Below are 12,172 nucleotides of genomic sequence, written 5' to 3' on the forward strand. Positions count from 1 at the left end.
ATAACCTGAGTGATTGGTAAAGTGTCAGGGACATCAATGGATCCATGACAGCAATCATGGAAGGGACAAAGATTTTCCTTTTTTTTTGTCTGACTTCTCCAAGGAAAATGGACATTGTCCAAAGAATACAGCTAAAACCGGATGAGAACAATTTTTGTGAATAGAAAATCCATTGAAAAAAGCTGTGACAGAGAGAGAAACTATATCTGAATCCAGCCCACAGTTGGTGGGAATATTCTACAAAACAAACAAACTGAACAAAAACAAAACAGAAAAAGGCAGGAGGGATTTTGGAACAGTGCATATTTCATTGTGAAATTTTCTGAGAGCTTCTTGTTTCCAATGATGCTGAAATCTTGCATTTCAACATATTCTAAAAAAAAATACTTTTTTATTGTGAAACTTTTTTTTAATGTCAAACCAGTCTAAGTTTAATTAGATGCAAAAGAATTAACTCCTCCAAATCAAATGAAACATTGAGTCAAAGAAAAAAAGCTCAAATGGTCTTAAATTACAGATTTTTTTTAATGAGTTGGTTCAGCAACCAAGCAAAAAAAAATCTATTGTTTGGTGTAATCAATTATACTATTTTTTATACAACTATGACAGGACAGCACAGGGCACAATTACTTTTCTTCCCCCTCAAACTAGCATATCTTCCTTTTTTCTCATAGATATTTCATTAAAGACAGTTAATGTTAAATAATTTGAGCAAAGCAAAAATCAGTTCTTCAATAAGCACTCAATCTTTTCCACTTCTCTACACCTAAGTCACCGTTTTCCCAGTGATGAGGACTTCACTGCCCCACTTTGGACCACCACACACCCTGCTAGGGACAGAGTGCACAGACTGAGATCACTGCCACCCTACGTAGGTCAAATGTCAGAAAGAGAGGCAAAAGATGTGACAGAGACCAGAAGTGTGAGATGGCAGAATGGCTGGCACAGGATCACATGGAACTTCAGGCAGGGCTGCAGGTTTGTAGCCCTGAGCTGTCTCACCATGGGAAGTGGTCCTTGATCCGGATCTGTCCTGACGTCCCCAGCAATTCCCACTGATGTCCCTTCCTGGTGGAAGCAGGATTGGCTGCTGATCCCTTCAGTACACTTGTTCCCAAAGGATAACAAAATGCTCAGTGTCCACTTTCCCAGCAATTGAGCTGCCTTCACATTGTCAAAGATAACTTTTAATTAAGGTGCCAAAAGCTGACAAGATTGATCACGGAGGTGGTTTCCTCCATGCTGAGCTGTCTCAGACTCCAAACTCCTCTTTCAACTATACCTTTAAACCACTTAATTAACAAGTGATTCATCATCAGACTTGCCAAGAAAAAGGAATCTCAATCTCCACAAAAGGAGTCAGAGAGAAAAGAGTCAGCAATTTTTTTTTATTTTTTCCTTATGTTTATGTTCAAATATCTATATAGCTTCTTTTTTGATGATTTCACCAAACAATGATCACTTTGATAACTGTGGAATTATTTGGCCATGAGAGTTGCTATTCAAATATTTTTGCTTGCCTTTTTGCACCTCGAAGAAGCCAAGCATTTTTCTTTTCTTTTTCATCTTCATCCGAAAATAAACAATCATTCAGCCCATGTAAGGCCTATTCCAATTTGGTTTTTTTTTTGTATGGTGGACTAGATTTTTGATGGGGAAGTCATCTGCATTTTAAAGGAATGGGAAACTGAAATTATATGCAGAAGAACAGGATTTTAGCAATACAAAGCATTTCTTCTGACCTTATTCTCTTCACCCTTTCTTTTAGTTTGCTGAATAGCTGGGAACATTGGATGGATTATAAAGCCTGACACATGCTGCAGGCATAGAAGGGGAGTGTTTGTTGCCAAAGCCCACTTGGATGCAAAGAAGTACAGAAACAAAAGGAAAACAAAGACCACAGAGTGAGCTAGACTGTTCCCTTCCCAAGACAAATTTATCTCCCAGGTTACATTCCACAGTGGTTTATCCATTCCATAATGACCACAAGAAGGGAGAAAGCACTTTGCAAACGCTATGCTAAGACACACAGCCCTTTTACTTCCAAGCACAACTGCAGGCTGGTCAGAGACTGGATTTAGGATAACCCCAAGGGGAAGGACTTGGGGGTGTTGATGGATGAGAAGCTCAGCGTGGCTCTGCAATGTGCCCTTGCAGCCCAAAAAGCCAATGGCACCTTGGGCTGCACCCAAAGCACTGTGGGCAGCTGAGAGGGAGGGGAGCTCTGCTTCACTCTCATGAGACCCAACCTGCAGTGCTGCATGCAGCTCTGGGGTCCCCAGCAGAGGAAGGACATGGACCTGCTGGAGCAGGTCCAGAAGTCTACAAGGATCATCAGAGGGCACCTCTCCCATGAATATAGAGAGAGAGCTGGGTTATTCAGCCTGGAGCAAAGAAGGCTCAAAGGCGACCTTAACTGTGGCTTTGAGTAGACAAAGGGGAACTGCAAGAGAGCTGGAGAGATACATTTTACCTGCACAGGTAGTAACAGGATCAGGGAAAATGACTTTATACTGACAGAGGGTAGATTTAAATTGGATGTAAGGAAAAAATTCTTTACTGTGAGGGTGGTGAAACACTAGCACAATTTGCCCAGAGAACCTGTGGATGTCTTATCTCTGGAAAGGAGAGATTGGATGGGGCTTTGAGCAACCTGGTTTAGTGGAAGTTGTCTCTGTCCATGGCAGGGAGTAGGAACAGGATGCTCTTTAAGATCTCTTCCACACCAAACCACTGTTTGATTCTCTACAGGAGATGAAGAAAGGAAAAGCTTCAAGACATGGAAGATAAGATTTTCCAGCAAAGCATCTTTGCAGCATGTCCTCTCTACAGACATGGCTCTTGCCATCAGCTCCTCTTTACTACTTCAGCAACCTTACAGTTGCTCTCATTACATCTCTTGTCTGTTTTCAGGTCTGAGGAAGCATTTTAACACTTGGAAAAATGGGCATTGCACTGAGAAGGACATTGTGGAGAGGGCACAGAAGGCTGCAGTCAGTGCCACCTGAGCAGCAGAAATCCACTGGTGCAGGGATGTTTTCTTCCCATCCATCACCTGGAGCACGGAGCACGCAACAGCTGTGTGGCACATCCTGCACACAGATCCCCTATCCCAGTCCCCAGATTCCTTCACTGTTTATTTTCATAGGGACTCTCAGTGGCCCTAAAGGCTCTTGGAACTCTGAAGTTTGTTATGCCATTCCCATTCTTGCCCAGTCACTACTCCTATGACATGGCAGAAAAGCCAGGGCAAAAGAATTTTGAGCCACCTCTGCAGCCTCAGGTCAGTATTTGCTTTCAAGGAACCCTTGTGTTTTATAAATCCTTTCCAGATACCATAAATCCTCTTGAGATTAATTGACTCATTAAATGGAGAACAGAAATGTCTTCAGCAGGTGACAATGCAATGAAAGCAGGCCAACAAAACCCAGCAGTTCCGCTGCAAGTGCCTTTGGCAAAGCCCCACCGTCCCACTTGCCTGTTCTCCCTGCACACCTCTGGAATGCAGCAGCTCCTGGGCAGATGAGCAGAGGTTACCTTTGCAGACAGGCAGCTAAAAGCCTGCACAATAATGCTCAGACAGCTGTCCAGTCAGTCTGTATAAGGCTAGATATATGAAATTCCAGAAGCACTAGACTCCCATTTAGAGGCAGCCTAAGAGTACATTACTGCACCAGAATATGCAACTAGAACAGAAGCAGATTAACACCTGAATTTTTATTAACCTTTCATTCACTGAACACTGCCAGAACTTTAGCTTTGTGACTTGAGATACTTTAAATGTGCCATACTTATGTGTAAATTTTTGTGTTGCTTAGGAATGCTTCTGATGAATCTTTAAATTCACTGTCAAGACTGAAATGCTGAAATCTAACTTTTCCTTACATTCAGTGGCCTAAAAGAAATCTACAGATAAAGATTGTCTATTATTTATTTTAATTCTTCAGTCAAAAAAAAAAGCCAATGCAAAAGTGTGTGATGCCAAAGGCAAAAGCATAGAATACAAAAATAAATTATAAAAATTCCACACACACATACCCCCCCTCCATCCTATCCACCACCCAGCTCTCTTTCTATAACTCTAACCAGAGCTAATTTAATCTTTAAAATACCCAGCAAGGAAAACCAGTGGTGGTTTGGGTATCTGTGTTTCTGCCTTGAAAAAAAAATACCTTGGAACAATATGAAAATTACTGTCCCAAGGGAAATGAGGTGTTTACAAAAAAGTCATGTTCCCCTTTAACCACCTTAAGTTCATTGTGCCCTTCATTTCATTCAATGCTCTCCATCACCACAGAACAGCAAGGCTGTTATTCCACACCCCCGAAGTATTTAGAGGAATAAGAAAAGAAGTGTTTTGCTTTCCACAGAAGGACTCATAAAGCCACGCTGTCTGACACCAGCATCATTCTGGTTCATAAGAAATTCACTGAATGAGCATTCAACCAGCTTTTTGGCACCTGGAATTATTTATTCACCACTTTTTTCCCCAAAGATACACAATCCAAATACGTAAAATGGCAACTGTGTAAACTGAAGAAATGAATACTTAGTTGTGTACTTGAGGTTACACTGCCTGGAATAAAATTACGCCTCAGGACCTAAGCCACTCTTCAAATACTTTATTTTTAAAAATACCTAAAGTACAAAATTCAGGAGCAGGGAAAATCTCTTTCCATGAAATGCATGTCATTTGATACTGTCAAAAAATAATATTGAACCAGAGAAACTACTTTGAGCTCTTTCATGCTTATAGTTTCCAGGTTTCTAGGAAATGGAGTAGAAGCTGCAAGGATGATTTATGCCACAGGCAACGCTTCAGAAAGATCCAAAGTCCAGTCAGCCTGAAAGGCAGCCACAGCATCACATCTAGAAACTGGCTCAGAGAAAAGCACATATTGTAGCTGTAACTCAAAGCCTGTGGGAAGACAATACATTATTCCACCTCATGGAATGGGTTCAAGGCTAAATACAGAATTCTGTTTTACCTGTGATTCAGTAAGAGCCCTTGGATTAACATAACACAAAGTAGCCTTCAAATGGCTGCTGTTAAATATCTGACCCTTCAACTTCCTCATTTCTGCTTTCTTTCCCAGGTCTCATACAGGTATAGGAGGGTGGCAACACCAAATTCAGTGATACTTTTTTACCTCCCCAAAGGCTATTTCATACAGACCTCATTATTTTCCTGCACAAGCACATTCCTCTCTAGGGACAACTGGCTCCACACTGGGCCCCAGGAAGGGTCTGCTGAGGAGCCCTTGAGGCTACAGGGGTCCCTGAGCCTGTATGGTCAGTGTTAAACAGGCAAAGGAAGAATGGGAAGCCTGCATACCACTGCTTGTGCATGGTCCCTTGCTCCTTCTCACCACTGATGCAGCTGCAACAACAAAACAGCAGTGGCAGCTAAACAGTATTTCTGCAATTTCCCCAAGCCAAGATTTTTTTTTTCCATCGTTAATGCTGCAATTCCAGGACTTGGCTCCATTATTCTATTTGTATTAATGCACAGTGGCAGATTTTGCAACACATGACAAAGTAAGAATATTTTATACGGCTTACCACCCAAGAAATAATGCAAATTTGGTTTATAAAAGTACTGTCAGCATATTGCACCTGCCTCTTTGCCAGCATCAGTTTGTTCCCTCTCATATTTTATTACGTGTTTTTAAATATTACTACAGGAGGCTGCAGTAATTTCCTACAGGCGGAAATTCCACTTGCAGGCCATTACTGACTATTAACAGACAGCTAGCTTTTTGGGGGAGTCCAAATGAGCTTTTTGGGGGAGTCCACATAGCACTGGTTCTCCCTCACTTACTATTCCCCCACCGTCACCAGCCCTCATCCTGGGAACCCAAATCCTTGGCTAAAGGTTCATGGATCTGTTGGGGATGCTGCAAAGTCTCTCCCTCCCAACGGCATATGGGATTTGGAGAAAATTGATAGATGTGTGGATTACAGAACCCTTGAGCTACAGTCCTTGACCTGATAAAAACACAAGCAAAGGCTTCTCTCTGCAATATATTCATTAAAAAGATATGAGATGTAGGTGTTTTCTCAGCAAAAGTGTCATACCTTATCTGATACTATATACCTAAATGAGCTCTGTCCAGAGGGCAGATACAATTATATATAAATTACATCCATCCCCAAGGAACCCTGCCTTGACTCCTTACCTACCTGTAACAGCCATCAGCCCATTCCACAGTGAATTACCACTCTGTGCACCACCTGAGTTGTGCCAGTGAGCCGGGAGGCCATTGCCTTGAGTTAAAGTCAGTAAAATCTTGTAACTTGTCTAAAGACACACAGTGTTTCTTCTGCTAGATTGTGCTTGGACCATAGGCTCATCAGAAAACAATTAACTACAACTATGCACAAAATTAAAAGAGAAGGTCTCAGCAAGCCATGACATTTTGCTGTGCTTGGAAGAGACGCTGCAATTCCTGTGCAGCTGGAAAGTGCTGAGATGGTTTTAATGGCATCTGCTGTCTCTTGATTGACAGAGCATAAACATTTCAGAAATACAGGCAACAGGACTGCAGCCACACAGCACCAGACAGCATTATTTACTGACTGTGACCGAGCTCCTGCTATCAGTCACAAACTGCACATCCAACTCAGGGTTATTGTGATTTCATTTGAGAAATGTCCTCTTCTGGATGAAGAAGTATTAGCAGCTTCACAAACACTGTCAGCTAATCAAAAAATATTAGAGAAGCTCTCCACAGCTTAGTGGTTTTTTGTCACTTGCTCTAGATGTTAGGAATATGGGGAAATGAATAAATGTATTAATACACAGCAGCCTGTCAGGAGCCCTTGGCACGCTGTGAGCCCATGGACTGCATTTGCCAGTCAAATCTGCCTGATACTCTCAGCAGTCCCTGACAGCAACCCATTCACATGGGAATCAACAAGAAGTCTGCTTTTAAATGGTAATATCTGGCATTACCACAGAATCACAGAATCAGATGAGCTGGAAGGGATGCACAAAGATAATGAAGTCCAACTCCCACCCCTGCACAGGACACCCCAGTTATCACACCCTGTGCCCAAAAGCATCGTCCAAATGCTAATCTGTCAGGATTGGTGTTGTGACCACTTCCCTGGGGAGCCTGTTCAGTGCCCAACCATGCTCTGGGTGATAAACCTTTTCCTGATATCCAACCTAAACCTACCCTGACACCACTTCAGGCCATTCCCTCAGGTCCTGTCACTTTCACCAGAGTGAAGAAATCAGTGTCTGCCCCTCCTCTTCCCTTCAGAAGCAAGTTGTGGACTGCAAATTTCTACCTAAGCCGTAAGTGGTATTTCATTTACAGGCCTGACACAAATGTGATGTTTATTTACCCCACATTTATGTTCCACAATGTGAGCAAGACCCTGACTCTTCTTACAAAAAGCACTGCCTCTGCTTGCTAATTACAGCCTGCTAAGTTCTGCTTGCTGCTATAGTGGATGGAACATGCCTTTCTGGATACAGAAAGACCCTCATTTTAGGACATAAACAGACTGCTGGATTACAGGCTGGTTGGGAAGGGGGCCAGGGTAGGAGCAGGACGGGATGGAAGGGAGAAGGATGGGAAAGGGGAGAAAAGCACTGGTGAAAAAAGAAAGGAAAACAGGAAATAAGTGAAAAAATATGAGGACTCTGTCAATTTTTTCTTTTCCTTTCTTCTGAGGTTCTCTCATGCTTCTCTACCACCCCTACTGACTGACTGCTTCCTGCCTTCTCCCATTTCTCTTTTCTAATTCCTTTACACTGAATTTCTTTTCCTCTACTAACATACCCCAAAAACCAGTGACAATGCCAGAGCCTGGCCCCAGCAAGGCAGGAGCTGTGGGCAGTGGGGTGATACCCCGGCCAGCTGGAAGCCTCTCAAAGAGAGCTGCAATGCAGTGCAGTGCTGCCTTCCCTTTATACACTAGGGAAAGCCAGGCAAAGGTGGATGCTCCTGTGGAAATGATTTGTGGATATCAAAAGGGAAGAGTTTGGCATCAAAACAAAGAAAAGCAACAATATGCCAGTAAATTGTTTTGTAGAAAAATGAACAAATCTCTCCCATACAAAAAGGGATGCATGTCTAAATGGAAATCTTCTCTGTGCTTTGGTGTCTGAAATAGAGCAGCTGGGTGGTGAGAATTTAGGAAGCATTTTTAAAGAAAAAAAAACGTGGTTCAGGAAAAAGAAAAACAATATCCAATATACTTCTGTTGACATTGATATCACAAATCAACAATATGCCACTGCAGACCAAGGAAGAAGACAAATTCAATAAGAAACAGCCTCCTAGAATGTGCAGTATCTCAGTCTTTGCTCTCATCTGCTTCCTTCTGGTACTCGAGCCTTGTGACACTGCCTAGCACCAGTGCATGTCACAGCACTGCAGTTCTGCCTTGAGAGGAACATTTTTTTGGCATGAAGCACAGCTTACATCCTGCTCCCAGTCACACCTGTGTGAAAACAAGGTGCTGGACTTATTCCAGCAAGGGGTAAGGATAAAAGAAAGCCATTTTTAAGATACAATTGACTCGAAAAAGGCCAAGATCTCATCACAGAAATCAAAACAGTGTACACCAAATGATATATGGAAGCATCCTGATGTTCAGGATGTTCATTCACCTTCTGATGTGTTCCCAAAGATATCTCACTTTGCTGCAAGCTGTATCAATGCATGAAGTCAGAACACTTAAAAAGTGTAACAGCCTTAAGACTGATTCATGAGATCAACAAAAAGCTTATCCATTTTAGGATAAATTGCCAATCATAAAATTCAATCCACGAAGTTATATATTCTGTGATCCTTGAATAATGCCTGATACACAAAACTAAATTTTTCAGTAGCACTTTTTCAACTATTTAATACAATTTCTTGCAGGTTTTGTTGCATTACAGTATTTTCATTGCTTTTGATCTTCAGTGGCAATGTAAGATATATATATATATATAAATATATCTTTACAAGGACACAGCCAAGAGATTTTCCTTGGACAGTAACTTTTTTGCTGTTATTCTGCTGGTTCATATTAGATTCACATGAACATACATATTTAGTATTTTGTTATCATTGCATCTTTTTAATGTTAATTGTTCAGCAAGAACAAATCACATTTAGGCTAACTTTGCCTTTTGCTATTCCTACAAGAACTATGGGAAGAATTATCTTTAATTGTCTGTGAAGCATCACACACCCTTACAACAGTCAGCAAGTAACAAATCAAATTCTGAGGTTCCTCCAAAGCTCAAAATATTTTCTTTAAGTTCCACATCACTATATTGATGCACAGCAGTCCTGAGAGACATATCTTTACCATGTATAGGTTGATCCTGTTTTCTTGTTTCTCCGTCTCAGAAAGAGGTTAGAGTTCTGTGCCTCAGCAAATTTAAGTGCACCTCAGTTACTTACTTAATGCATTTTGCAATAGAAAATCTGGCAGATGCATGAAAAATCAAGTTTCTGCAGTGGCCAAAATCAATTGTCATTTTCTGGCATCCTACTCAGTTCTGAAGTCAATTACTACGGAGCTTGATCTTCTTGAATAGAAGTTCAGTACAGGCTTCTATATTTGACCCAATAATATTTAAAAAAATAAAATAGTCAAACCTCTCCTCAAGGCAAATATTGACATCACAGTGTCTTCGATTCTCCACTGCCCAGCATCTGATTTAGTCACTAGACAAATGAAAGAAAATGAGTGTTCAGAAACACTATGGACTATATGGTCCACATGACACTCTAAGGTCCTCGAGCTTCTCCAGCACTGCTTGAAACAGAGCAGAGCTAGCTGGCTGCTTAAGAAATCCCTGGAGAGGAGGGGAATGCACAGAGCTGCAGGACTCTGCCAAGCAATGAGCACTGCTCCAGCACATGGCACACATCAGGAAAGCTGCCACCACCAGCAGATGAGCTTTAGAAAAATGAGCTGAAACAGTTCCAATACAGATGCCCAGGTGCAATTCCCACCCTACATCCCTGATGGGCAACACACGGCAGAGAAGAGGATGTCCCCATATCTCCACTGCTCGGCGCTTCAGCCCTGGACAGAGACCCAGCACAGCAGCCGAGCTGCTGCTCCCACCACTGAGGCAGCAATCCCCAGCAAGGGGCAGCTGGCACTGGGGAGCAGTGCTGGCACTGGGGAGCAGTGACTTCTAAAGACCACCACAGATGTTTGCTTCAGTGCCCGCAAATCGTGGGGAAGCCACTGGGGTGGCCTTAACCACAGCAGGATCCCCTCCAGGCACCAGAATTGCTCAGGGTCAGGAATAAAAATCTCCTATCCTGCACATGCTTCATCCTGGGACTTATGACTAACAACCTTTAGGACCTGACAGAGCTTGACCATGGCTGGATCCTAGGAAAAATACAGGCACAATGGGAATAATTTATTTTAACAAACTAAAAATGTATTGTGCTTTTGGAAAGAAATTAATAAATATTATGCTTCCATGGAGTAAAAGCAATATGTACCAATATATTTTCTGCCTCAACTTAGGAAATGGGTTCCCAACTCTAAAATTACTCAAATTTGTTAGTGAACACAGTTTTACATGTACACAATTCCTTCATTTATCTAATGTATTTGCAGGTGAAAACTTCACTAACTTGTGCAATAGTTCTTACACATTTTTAATACATCTCTACCTGAAGAGCAGCAAATTATAAAAGCAAATTCTGTGAAAGATATGAGACTGCTGCAGGGGAAAAAACAATGAACAAATCAAACAACAATACCCACAAAACAAAACAAAAAAACCCAAACACTTATCTCACATGTAAAACTCTTTTCCCAGCTTTTTGTCCCCAAAAATGCATAACACTAGTTGTGTAAAAATTAAACCACTGTATGAGGCATATATTAAACCTCATATAAACAATGAAGCTTTTATGGCATCCTCAGAGCATAGAATGTCCAAATATGGCTGAGAGTTAAGTACCCTGAGAATCAACTGCTCTTAATGAATTCACTGAAATTTGTCAGTCCACATTTACCAAGAATCAGAAGAGAAATAAAGAGAAGCAAACGTGATTCAACTCATTTTCCTGTACCATTCTCTAAAGATACTGTGTTGTAAACATCCTCCATATCTTTGATACTGGAGGCATCTGTTGACTCTTGGTCACTGACTATAATTCCTACTGAAGAAAGGCTAGAAATGAAGGAGTGCATCTTTTTGGCATAAATATCCCTAATGTTAAAATAGGGTAGGTCGTTGCTTTTGTCTTTGCGATCACTGTTGCACTGGTCTCTATCAATAGCTTTTTGCTTTTGGTAGTACTTAGAAAACTTATTGAAAATAATGGTGATTGGAAGTGCTACCACCAGAATCCCACAGATAATGCAGAGGGTGCCAAGCAGCTTTCCAGCAAGTGTGACCGGGTAAGTGTCCCCATAACCAACAGTGGTCATGCTGATGGTTGCCCACCACCAGCAAATAGGGATGCTCTGCAGTTCTGATGAGTCATCATCTTTCTCCACTGAGTAGACAAGCACTGAAAAAATAGAAATCCCAACTGACAGAAACAAAAGCAGAAGTCCAACTTCTTGGTAGCTGTGTCTCAGAGTGGCGCCCAAAGACCGCAGTCCTACGGAGTGCCTGGCCAGCTTCAGGATGCGAAATATCCTCATTAACCGCAGGATCTGAACCACCTTCCCCATGTTCTCAATATCTTCACTCTCTTCTTCCTTTGTGTCCACAGCCAGGGTGGCATAAAATGGGATAATAGAGACAAAATCAATGATGTTCAGGGGTTTCTTCCAGAATTTCTTCTGACTTGGAGCAGTGAAGAGCCTAATCACTAGCTCAGCAGTAAACCAGATGATGCATGTAATCTCCACAGCTTCCAGCACAGGGTCTCCAATCTCCCTGTCATTGGCATCCAGCCTTTGAAATTCTGGCATGCTATGAATGCACATGGCCACAATTGATGCCAGAACAACACTCAGGGATGACACGGCAATTAACTTGGCAGACAAGCAGTATGCAGGATTTTCCATCCTGACCCAGATCTTCTTTCTTATTTCACCAAAACACAGATTATCAAACTTTTCTAGCTCTTTGTCAAATATGGATGACTCTTCATTGGAGGAGTCCATACTGTCGTTGCTCTTCTGATCCCAGTCTTTTTCGGGACCTTCCTCTTTCCGTTCCTGGTACCGATTGCTG

General features: G+C 41.9%; 1 protein-coding gene across 1 annotated transcript in view; it reads right to left on the reverse strand.

The window, feature by feature from the left end:
• Positions 1 to 10,495: 10,495 nt before the first annotated feature.
• Positions 10,496 to 12,172, reverse strand: part of KCNS3 (potassium voltage-gated channel modifier subfamily S member 3) — a 2,015-nt gene continuing 338 nt past the window's right edge. Inside the window, 1 exon segment of the mRNA XM_005431770.2 lies at positions 10,496 to 12,172. This exon segment is cut by the window's right edge and continues 12 nt beyond it. Coding sequence (XP_005431827.1) covers positions 11,041 to 12,172 — 1,132 coding nt within the window. The 3' untranslated portion in view covers positions 10,496 to 11,040.

This window comes from Geospiza fortis, unplaced genomic scaffold (assembly GCF_000277835.1).
Source record: "Geospiza fortis unplaced genomic scaffold, GeoFor_1.0 scaffold81, whole genome shotgun sequence".
Classification (NCBI taxonomy): domain Eukaryota; kingdom Metazoa; phylum Chordata; class Aves; order Passeriformes; family Thraupidae; genus Geospiza; species Geospiza fortis.